The sequence below is a fragment of the Argiope bruennichi genome, chromosome 9 (genome assembly GCF_947563725.1).
Source record: "Argiope bruennichi chromosome 9, qqArgBrue1.1, whole genome shotgun sequence".
Lineage (NCBI taxonomy): Eukaryota > Metazoa > Arthropoda > Arachnida > Araneae > Araneidae > Argiope > Argiope bruennichi.
Window position 1 is genome coordinate 109,866,023 of NC_079159.1, and position 12,921 is coordinate 109,878,943.

Sequence of the window (12,921 nt, forward strand, 5' to 3'; positions counted from 1 at the left end):
ATCTGATAACACATAACACAATGATAAGAACACGAATGATCCCTGCGCATGTGCAAGATCTCAACACTTAAAATTTCAATTAAATTTATATAATATATAAAAATTTGAAAAAAAAAATTATTTTATAAAGTATGAAAATTGGCCGAATTCGTAGCAATTATAGAATAAGTATAGAGAATAATGATAAAAAAATTATAAAAAGAATAAAATTGTATAAAAATATTCATCCGCTTCGAGACTCGAATTAAAGACCAGCAAAATACAACGGAAAGTACTCGGTCGTTGTATCAATCAGGCCAAACACTACTCGAGCGGTACGCGGCTCTAAGATTCTTAATACTATTAACCACTTCACTTTTCAAATAAGATGGAAATCTGTCTAAACTCAGAATGCTAAGAATATGAATGATCAATGAGCATGTGAAAATCTCAACACTTAACATGTGAAATAAATTTATAGATACTTTGGCGTAAAATTTTATTTTTGAAACTATGATAATTGGACGAATTTGTAGTAATTGCAGAATTAATATGGAGAATAATGATTTAAAAATAAAAAGAAGAAAAATTCATTAAACGATTCATTCGTTTCAAGAATCGAACTAGAGATGAGCAAAACGCAACGGAAAGGATGCGGTGGTTCTATTTACCAGACCCCTCACTCTCTGAACTGTGCACGCGTCTAAGATTCTTAAAGTGATTAACTACTTCAGGTTTCAAATGCGACGAAATCTAAATGCACAATACTAAGTAAACGAAGAATCTCTGCGCATGTGCAAGATCACGACACTTAAGTTTCCAATAAAATTTAGAGACATTATGACATAAAATTTTTATTTTATGAAGCATTAAAATTAAACGAATTCGTTTTACTTTTAGAATTACTATGGAGAATAATAATTAAAAATATAAAAAGAAGAAAAATTTATAAAAGTGGACGCCCGTTTCAAAACTTGAACTAGTGACCAGCGTAGCTCAACGAAAAGCCCTAGTCTTTATATCGACCAGACCACTCACTCTTCGAATATCGCCTGATTTTACGATTCTTAATACTATTACCCCCTTCAGGTTTCAGATACGTTGGAAATCTAGTATAAATGTACAATCCTGAGAATATGAATGATCATTGCATGTGCAAGATCATGACACTTAAGATTTCAATTAAATTTATAGATATTTTGACATAAAATTTTATTTTCTGAAGTATGAAGATTGGACGATTTGATTATAATTGTAGAATTTGTATGGAGAATAATGATAAAAAAAATATAAAAAGAAGAAAAATCTATGAAACTATTCGCTCGTTTCAGACTCGAACTGGTTACCGACACACATCAAAGGAAAGCATGTGGTCTTCCTATCCAACAGCCTCTCACTCAGCGAGGGGCTCAAGGTTCTACAATTCTTAGTACGATTACCAATCTCCCCCCCCCCAAGTTTCAGATGCGTTGGAAATCTAGTATAAATGCACAATGCTAAGAATACGAATGACCTCTGCGCATGTGCATGATCAGGACACTTAAGATTTCAATTAAATTTATAGACATTTTGACATAACATTTTATTTTATGAATTATGGAAATTGGACGATTTCGTTGTGATTGCAGAATTAATATGGCGAATAATTATAAAAAAATATATAAAAAGAAGAAAAAATTGTAAAACTATTCGCTCCTTTCGAGACTCGAACTAGTAAACAGCAAAACTGAAGAAAAAGAAACCTGCCTTTCTATCCTCCAGGCCTCTGAGTCTTCGAGCGGTTAACAGTTCTAAATTTCTTAATACGATTAGCCATTTCAGGTTTAAAATGGGATGAAAATCTAGTATAACTGTCCAATGCTAAGAATGCCAATGTTCTCTGCGGATGTGCAAGATCACGACACTTAAGACTTCAATTACATTTATAGACATTTGGACATAAAATCTTATTTTATGAAGTATGAAAATTGGACGATTTCGTTGTAATTGTAGAATTAGTATGGAGAACAATGATAAATTAAATATAAAAAGACGAACAATTTAAAAAACTTTTCGCTCGTTTCGAGACTCGAACTGATTACCAGAAAACTCAACGTACCACTGGTGGCACTTGGGTCTAAGATTCTTAAACGCTTTATGGTATTGCTGTTATTTGACAATGATTTTTTGTTTGCATTTTTTGCCGATGTATGCAAATGCTATTTTGTGTTCTCTTCATCCATGTTTAATTGCTTGTGTTTTGTATTATTGTGGGTGTGATGGGTTTTAATGCATCAGTCCACTTGAATTAACTTAATCTTTTATTTCTTGATTAACAAATGATGATTCGGATGGTTTTTACAAATGGAATTCAATGATGAAGAAAGAATTTATATTACATGAAGATGGACAGTTGATGTCGTTCAAAGGATCTTTCCCACCTACGCGTGGTGCACTGGCATTTGCAGAGGAATTCTTCAACGCAAGAATTCCAGTTTCGGCCCTTTTTCAGAGTATCACGTCTTCTCGGTTTCCGGTCGCACCCTTCTCGGCGGACGTCCGTTCTCTCCCCTCGTCTAGTGAACTCTGAACTCTACCCTCCGACTGCTGGCTATCACCGGATGAACTCAGAGTGCCCTCTCGTGGAGTTAATTTACCACATTATGGATAGAATAATGTATCATTATCCATTACTTAGCGTATTGGTCTTATTTTCCTACAACTGCAGAACATTTTTTTTTTTTCCTTAATAATATTTTCCCGAATCGTATTCGTCGATAATATATTATGATTGCAGCTTACTTTTAATTCCTCATTTTGTAGGAAAAGGTAAGTTATTGTTCGTAACAATTTACAGGGAGTTCAAAACAAGTTTTAGATCGCATTGCTGCAGTATTTATTATTATTATTTTTCATCTTACTGTTACGGCACTTTAACCAACCGACATTTCAGCCCGCAATATTGCGAATGTAATAAAATCATCAAAGTCAGTAAAGTTGAACATGTATCAAAGTTTGAATCAAATCCGTTGTCGGGTTGATAGCCTGTCAGTGTGTCTATTCGTGTGCATATGAACGCATGAACACAAAAACGAAGCAATTTATGTAAAAAAATTCAGTTTGTGGTCTTGTTCTTTGGTTCTAATTTTCATCCAATCAAATGAAAGGAAGACGTCCAAAATGTATAACTTATTTTCTCCTTTATGCTACGATGTAAATTTGATATTTATTCAAGCTAAATGTACTTAAATATATTAGCACTATTTAAAATAAACAAATTTCACTTAACGATATTTTACTTAATTAAAGAATGTGAAATCTTTGACGTTTAAAAAACATTTGGGGAAAAATTTTGTATTCTATAATTTTTTCTCTAGATAGTGGACACAAATATAGTTTATATAAATTTAGTAATTAGCAGCAAATTAATTTGATATTCTAATTTTTCAACATCCTTGTTGGAAAACGAACTGATTACTAGTTCAAGAGGAGAAAAAAACTAAGGAGAAATATTAAATACTAGCCGCCTGTGTCGAGCAGCTGATTCAACTGATGTATTGATTATGTTTATTTTCAATTAAATTTGTTATACGAAATTTCTTATTCATAGTTCACACAAAGTGGTTATGGCTGGAGAAAATATTTTTTAATTCCAAATTGTTACAGACATAAAAATTATGTTATTTTAATAACCTTATACTTTTTGTGTTCAATGCCCATTAACTCATCCAAATAGATTCGTGACAGTGTAGTGCTATTCAAATTGAAATTCTTTGGATAATATGCCTTCTAAATTCCGCGAAATTGTAACTTCATTCTTTATTTGTCTTGTAAGCTACACAAATATTAAACAGAATCCTTCATCTTTGACATTCAACAAAGGAAGAAAATCATGCAATCAAATATTTAATGAAAAAATAAAGACAGCTTGAATTTCAGGGTAACAGTGTGATCATTTGTTGGAGATTAAGCAAAAAAAGTAATCGTAAACTTTAAAAAATATTGTCGAAATTCATGAAAAATTTGCAAGCTATTTGAAATTTATTGAATTGAAAAAGACAAAATTTTACAATGATCTAAAAATCAGTTTTTGCAATAGTATTTTCAAGAATTAGCACTGAAAAATGCCGAAATCTATTTCAATTTTTAATAAAATTTTAATTAAAAATTTCAAAAGACATTTTCCGATGATGCACATTTTCCCCCTTCAAAGTATATATGTGTAAACATGGTAGCTGTAGATCAATGTTTGTCCTTTAAAGCTTCAACAAACACATTTTTCTATATTATTGGTAGAGATTCAAACATTGTTGAGATTAAGCAACAAAGTTTTCAGTTGGCCAGAAAATAATCTAAATGCAACAATAACCGATAAGAAGTTTATTTCATTGTGAAATAAAAATAAATCTATTAAATAACTCCCTTAAAAATAAAAACAAAACTAGAATTTTTTGCTTTTAATTTAATCTCATGCCTCTCCCTTGTTTTCCATTCTATGATTCGTCTTCAAGATAACCATGAAATATGGGAAGTCGTTGCCCGCAGTGTTATGATTCCATGAATCGAATGTAACAGGTACAATTTTTATTTGAATTGTTAGAATGGTCTGATTATACTATAGTTAAAATATAAATGTTTTTATTCTTAAATTTCTACTTTTTCTACATTCTAATTAAATGACATTTTCTACTTTGAGAATTCGCTGCCATTTTGATTTGATTTAACAGAACCTTCATAGAATACTTGACATGTCTATGAATGTCATGCTTTATTTTGTAATAACTCATGATATTTGTTCAAAAACGATTGGAATTAGTCATAACATCTTATAATATATAATCAGTGTCTACTTTGTTTAGAATTTGTAAGTATAATAATACGATTTACGGGATCAAAAGTCGATCTTTTTGCTATATTAATACTGTCTATATAGCTATTAATACTGTCTATATACTTTATATATTAAATACTGTCTATAGTAATAACATCAAGAGTGGATACAAATTAACACCATGCTCAAAAATATAATCTTGGGCACAAGAATTTTTGGAAGGGTTTGGGTCAATAAGATGACAATCGATTTGTGTCAATAAAATGAAACAAATTGGCTGGGAATAAGGTGTTTGGGACTAAGTTTCGTTATATACTGTATGACTTCATTTCAACGGCAAAATTGGAGCTATTATTTCAGACTTTTATTAATTTCGTAGGAAATGAAAAGAAATATAATTACAAATCTTTACTGAAAGCTTTCATGACTGCCAAACATCAACGATAAATTTACCTCACGTTTGACTATGCAACACTCTATTTATAATATATATATAAAGAGTATATTACAACTTCTTTGATTATATATAAAATATCGCTCTCTGTTTATAGAACCGCAATTTTGACTCGATTATATTGAAAGTAATAAGCCTAGTGTTCATACACTTACGCGAGAGTCCTTGATTGTGAATTAACTTTTCATCAATAAAATTTGTCGGATTTTTTTTTTTTTTTTTTTTTTTTTTTTGATTGGATATGTAATGTAAAAAAAAAAGAAAATAAAAAGATGGGTTATAAAAATAAACTAATTTGTTTCAATCTTTTCCTAAACAGTCTAGGTAAAAATTGTTGTTTTTTAATCAAACAATCGTGTGTGTGTATAAGCGTGTGTCTGTGTATGTGTCAGTCTCTCTCTCTGTGTGTCTCTCTCTCTCTTTCTCACTCTCTTTCTCTCTCTCTCTTTCTCACTCTCTTTCTCTCTCTCTGTCACTCTCTCTGTGTGTGTCTCGCTCTTTTTCTCTGTCTCTGTGTGTATATGTGTGTGTGTTTCTATGTGTCTGTGTATCTCTCTCTCTCTGTGTTTGGCCCGATCAATTGCTAAAATGCGATCAACCATGTGGCAGCATTTATTTCAAACTACAAAATATTGTCTAAGGTGTGAGTGGGGTCATGACCTTATAATACCTCCCCTCTTGTATCCATCTCTGAGTTGCATTCTCTGCTACGGTTTAAATTTATTCTAATGTTAATAATAAAGCCGAGTTATTGTTTGTTTTGTAAGTATTTCGTCATGTCTTGGATGATTAAAAGTTTTTGTTAACAAAAAAAGGGAAGATTTTTATCATTTTTTTACGACTGAATAAATACATTCCAAGACAGTAGAATTTGGCAGAATTTTCCCATTGTGTTCCTTTAAATGTGTCTAAATATAGATTAAAATGCATTTAAAAGTGGTCGATGGTACATAATTCAGTTTTAATCAAATGCAATGTATATTCGACATAATTGTGCATTCAAACCAAAATTATTTAATTTTAAAGAGTTATTTGCATATAAAAATCTATTAAATGGCTTTGATCAATATTTACAATCTTTTCTATAATTTTCACTCATATATGCAATTACTTACCATATTTCAAAAAACATAAAAGTATGAAAATAAACAATATCTCACATAAAATGGAATCCTTTCAGTTTTCTTTTTAAATAAAAGTCAGTTATAAATTTAATATATCTTCATTTTATTACGCAGAATATATCGATATGGTGGTCTCCAAATTTTTTTTCCAAAGGCATTGGAGCATGCCTCTGTGCATGTTCGTACTGGTGATACAGTTATGGGGCTAGATCGGCGAAACTGATTTTAGTGGCTCATATATATTTTATCAATGTTATCTCGGAGGAAGAGGTCACTAATTTAAAGATATGAACCCATCTAAAAATATTAATTTATAATCACTTTATCTGTTATTTAAGCTTCTTTTAGTGCTATAAAATTCTTTCTGTTTACCGCTTAACGCGTTCGCACTACGTTTAGTGGTTCACAGGAGAAAGTAAAAGTGTAGAAATAAAAGATGAAATATACTTCTCCCCCTTTCAATCAACAATGAAAATTTTTAAATCTATATCAATTCAAAACCTGATGTTATTTTTTTTAAAATTATCCTGATGTTCCTTCAGATTAATTTTACATTTTGGAGCAAGTTAGGTTTGGTTTAGTGATATTAACGTCCCGCTTTAAAGTAGCATTAGGATATTTTGGGACGGATCGCGTAATTTTGAGCCGCAGACAGATGACGAGAACGACACCTGAGCTGGCACAGCTAATCGAAACTTCCACACCTCACCAGAGGTAGGACGTTTGACCCCGACGGACTTACACGACGGTTCTTCGCTGAAATCGGATCTCGAAATTGAAACCTTCCGCTTCCGAGACCGTACTACCAGGTCACCCCGGCCTAGATCAAATTAGGAAGGAAGCTCTTTATTTTTTTTAGTATAAATTTAGGATAGCTCTTCAGTCACTACCCATTCACCAAATTTTGGCCCCACAACAATATTTCTCCAAAATATGTAAACTTTGCATGGATATTAGTAATGAGAACAGAATGTCAGCAAGAATATAATATCGAATAAATAATTATATATAAATAATTATTTATTCGTTATCAGTATCAATTGTTTCTGTGTACCATTATCTTTAACAAAGCAAAATTAATATGCAATAATTTCTCGTGATTTTTCTTGAATACTGAATTTTCTTTAATTTTCCCCTCTACAGATGTACGACTATTTATGTGCATATCTGACAATAGTTGTTGCAGTTGCCCTCTGTTCACCTTCCAGAAGCGAAATGAATAACGAAACGAAACGCCAGCGCACTCTGGTGACGGAGTTGAGAAACATGATATCGGATCTCTTCGACAAAGCTGATGCCACCGAGGCCGAAGAAGAGGACAAACAAAAGAGAGATCGCAAATCGGTGGATGAATACAGTCCTCATAATAAGAAGGCACAGGCAGAGAATCTGCGCCGAGAAGGGTATCTGTTGATAACATTTCTAAAAATTTCAAAAAATATCAATTGTTGATTTATTCCACATGCTAATATAATTCGTATGAAACTGTAATATAAGAGTCTGTCTAAGAAGAGTTGTTTAAGCATTTAACATATATTTTAAATATCCTTTCTCTGACTATCACACAAACATCTAAATAAATGTGTTATTTACTACTTGAAATTAAAAATGGTTTTGAATTAAGTTCTATTGCAGTCACGTGTTGTTGATTGCATCCTTGAAAATTCTAAAAAGATCTTTTGCAAATAAAGATAGCCATCTTAATTCATAATTTCGATTTTTCTGGTCATAACTTTGCATTGTATAACCCCAGTAAAGCAATTTTTGTACCATCTTAAAATTTTAAAGTATTCAAAAATATCAGTCTGACTATTGTCTTGAATTTCACAGCTATGCGCAAACTTAATTTCATTTATAACCATGATACTACGCCACAAATAAACAGTTTAATATTTTTATTATGGAAAGAGACAACTAAAATCTAAATAAATTCAAATAATGTAAATACAAATTATCATTCAACTAAAATACTTGGATATTTTAAATAATGTATAAATTATTGGATAGTTTATTGAATTTATATTATTGTTGTTAAATTATTGGATATTATTATTATTTAAAAATTATACTTAAGTAATTTAATAATAATCATTAATAATGTAATGTATTAATAATATAATAATGTAATGTAATGATCATTATAATGATCATAATAATGATATTTAATAATGAGACATTAATTCAAATACTTGGATATCACTATACCTTTGTGAAAAATTTAATAAAAACGAAAAAAAATTCATTAATGTACTACAAAGTAAATTTTGCTATTTTAATTATTTTTTGCTGTTTAGAGTTGATATTTCATTATCAATTTTATGAAATCTTGCAATCAATTACATTATATTTTTACAAACATGACACTAATCAAGTTCAATAAAAGAATCTAATTATAGTATTTATAGTATAATTCATAGTCATAGCCAGTTTTTCCATAAGGTGATCCTATGCGCTCGTCTAGGATTGCCAGACATTAAGCCACTTGTCCATCAAACGCAGCTGTCATTTGTTCCATAGATTTCAGCGCCCCTATGGAAAAAAATTGAATTACAAGGTGCATTTATTTCTAATCGAAAGTGAATCGTTAAGCATGTTAACTAATTATGAATGAGTAAAATGTTACTTAAGGAATATTGCTGAAAACTGTTTTTCCCATTTGCACAATTTATATGCTTCGTTAATTTTAAAAAGAATTGTTTATTTTAAATCAAATTTATTTATATTTGGATATGTTATATTTTACTACGCATTATTGTTGCTTAAAGTACAAGTTAATGAATATTATTGACAGTTGTACTTCCATTTTGTACAATTTGACCAGCAGTAATGGTCTCCCCGAAACTTTCTCACACTTTCTCTATTAAAAGTGTTATACTCTCTCATCGCATAAAATTGTGGGCCTTGGGCAAGGCCGTAAATGCTATGAATGCTCAGATTTTTATTTTCAAACATGTGAGTTGTGTGCTTTTAATATAGTATAGAATAGAGCTTTTTTTTTTTTTTTTTGCTTGATCGATTGAAACCAAAATTTAATATAGAACAATAATCATAATCATAAGATTACATGCCAAATTTCATTTATTTAAATCACTAGATTTTAAAGTTATCGCGCTTACATCTATTGCTCTATGCATGTGAATACATAGAGCAATAGACGACCATCCCGTCGATAGACCTGATTCAAAATTGAATGCAGACCTTCACTTTAGATTATAAATCTGTGTTTCAAATTCTATCCGTTTTGCTTTTTACGTCTTGTCATTATCATACTCACTGACCGAATGAATTACGAATTAATTATGAATTACTAATTGAATCATTAATAGTATGAATTACGAATATGAATATATGTTATCTATATATTATATGTATGCATATATTATGAAAGTATATTATTCATATGAATTATGAATCTGAACATACACTGTTCGACTATTATGAATTACGAATATGAATATGTGTTATGTATATTTTATATATATGCATATATTATGACAATATATATTCATATGAATTATGAATCAGAACATACACTGTTCGACTATTATGAATTACGAATATGAATATGTGTTATGTATATTTTATATATATGCATATATTATGACAGTATATATTCATATGAATTATGAATCTGAACATATACTGTTCGACTATTATGAATTATGACTATAAATATATATTATGTATATATTATATGTATGCATATATTATGAAAGTATATTATTCATATGAGTTATGAATATGAAAATATATGGTCTGACTATTATGAATTATGAATATTAATATGCTTTATGCATATATTATGACAGTATATATTCATATGAATTATGAATATGAGTATATACTGTCCAACTATTATGAATATGAATATATATTCATAATTTTATAATAGATGTAGAGCTAGACAGACTTCCGGTGAATATATTCAGTTCAAAATTTGAAAGAAATCTATAAATTTTGGATCTAAAGATCATATACCTAATTTCCTAGATTCTAGGTTGTTTATTATTATTATTATTATTCTAAGTTGTTTATTATTAGACAAATACAATTCCAAAAATAACTTTTCAGACTAAAAAAAAAATCTGAAACATGGTGATTCAACAAAATTTTGAGTTCGAATTTTTGAACGATTACGACGCTTTTTCTTTGTATACTTCCAAATGAAGAAAGTAAAAAGCAATATATACTTTATATCATATTTATTTATATTTAACTGTGTGTATGACAATGTAAGTTTTATTGCTAAGGAATACATTATATATATATATATATTTGTCCGAGGTACCGTGTATTCTTGCGCAGGGTCCGCTCATATAGCACAATGAGAAATATGTTATGTGTTTATAGAAATAATATAATTGCTCATTCACTAATTTCCTTTTTTACTAACAGCATCGATGACGTGTCATTGTTGCCACTTCACCCTTGCGATGAGTTCGACGAGGGCCGGCGATCCTGCACCAGCATCCGACAAATCGGTACAACCCTCACCTTCGGTGTTCACGTGGAAGGCAGCAAAGACATCAAGAAGAATTACTACATCCGGTGGTTCCGCTTCTTCAAGGTCTTCAAGAGCGAGTCCGAAGTAAAGGAGGAACTAACGACAGGTAAGTCTTGCACATATTTTTTTAACATCTCCTTAAACTTCCGAAACTCTAATCCAACATATAGTTGTGCAATACAGTATTTATCTTGTCCATGTCTGGTGTGATTGCACCATATTTAGCATTCTGTGCGTAAAGAGTTTTACATCAAAACAATTTAAAAAAAGAATATCACCAAAAAATATTATCGTGGTAATAAAAATAAAATTGGATATACATCTCCGAAGATCATGATATAAAAAGAGAGGTCCAATGGCAGTTTTCCACAGGATTTCGTCTCTTCGGAACACGTAACAAATGCCTAACGAATTCTTAGGTAATTGCTCTTGATGGGTGCCATTGACCATCAACAGTCAGTTTAACAAATCAAGTGAATCCATGATCATGCGACATACAGCAAAACACACAGAAACAGCTTAGTTTGGAATCCATTGTTTATCTTACAGGGTGGAAAGACGAAGAGAAAAAAAAAATTGTGAGTCATAATGCAGCTTGCGATAATATGTAATTAATTGATATGAATTAATTTCATTCTCACTTCAATGCCACTACTGAAACATTAAGCAGTTGTCGTATATCCAGAATAGAGCTACTCCCGCCCTGCTGATGCATATCAAAAAGAATGAATGATCAAGCAGCCACGACTCCATAATCAAGCACTGAGGTGAACTGTAAAGGACTCGCATTACGGTGCAGCTCATATATCTACTACCCACGAAAGGGTAAGACCTGGCATCAGTAGGGAGGCAGCTCAGTCCCATAAATTTCTATACCCGCAGGGATATAAAGAACCTGCTTACTTATACGGCAACTGCTGATCCTAATATCTGGTGTGCCCTTCCCCCATTGTAATACAGATGCGGGTGTAATCGGCATTAGCCAACGTGAAGCATTTGGTAAATGCTGAATACAACGGGCGACGGTCATTGAGTACAGAAATTATTCATAATAAGCAATAAATTAGAAAGAAAGGTTTATATGAATCAATCATTTATTTAGAATGCACAAATGGTGCTTTTAAATAAATGAATCATTTCACTCCATTTATTTTGCATCGTTTTATTATTAAATGTGAGAAGATAATATCAGATGGCAGCACGTGTCTCTCTTCCAGGAATTGCAGGTGAAAGTGAATATACTTTAGGGCTCTCATTATCGTTGCGAAATGCTAAATGAAGAAGAAATCACAAGTTACAGAAACTAATACTGAGAAAGCTATTCGATTGCATTTCAGGTAAACAAATAATACCGAGACCCCAACACATTGGTATTTTGAAGAAAGAAGTAATCCAGAATTATTTTTTTTTTATTTGACTTGCACTTTTTTTTCTGATTTTGTAAATTAACAATATTTAACATTAATTTACTATCTGCAATATTCTTTCCTAAACAATGATTTATTTTTTCTTTTCTTTTCTTTAAATCTTTTCATAAAATTTTCATACATAATACATTTTTAAAATATATAATAATTTTCATATTCTGCTTTTATTAGATATATCTATTCTCGTGCTTATTACACACTTTAATTTAACCTCACCTGTTTCATATTTGTAAACATGGAATTTTTCAATCCATTTATCGCTCACTTTCTTATCTACTAAAAGATTGAAACTTTTGTGCATTTTTGTGTTTTCGATAGCAATAGGCTAATTTGATGCTCTCTATAATTAAATTTTGATTCCATAAGTCATTTATTATTTCTCAAATTCAAACTATTCCAGTATTGATTTTGTGAAATAATTAATTTTAAGGTTTAATAATATCGGTATTAATGAATAATAAAATTTAAAAAAAAAAAAACAATTAAAATACAGAATTTTTTTCCCTTTAATGTAAAGTAATTTTTTTTTTCCTTAAGTAACTTGATGAAAAAGTTCCATTAACAATTTCTTGCTGTATTAAATTTTTTTCTAGAAGGAAATTAACATATGAGAAATTTATAAC

The 12,921-nt window shown here is 30.4% G+C and overlaps 1 protein-coding gene across 1 annotated transcript in view; it reads left to right on the forward strand.

The window, feature by feature from the left end:
• LOC129985053 (uncharacterized) overlaps nt 1-12,921 on the forward strand; it is a 41,646-nt gene that overhangs the window by 19,948 nt on the left and 8,777 nt on the right. Inside the window, exons 3-4 of the mRNA XM_056094977.1 lie at nt 7,511-7,770; nt 10,763-10,977. Of these exons, the coding sequence (XP_055950952.1) occupies nt 7,511-7,770; nt 10,763-10,977 (475 nt within the window). The remainder of the gene's footprint in view (nt 1-7,510; nt 7,771-10,762; nt 10,978-12,921) is intronic.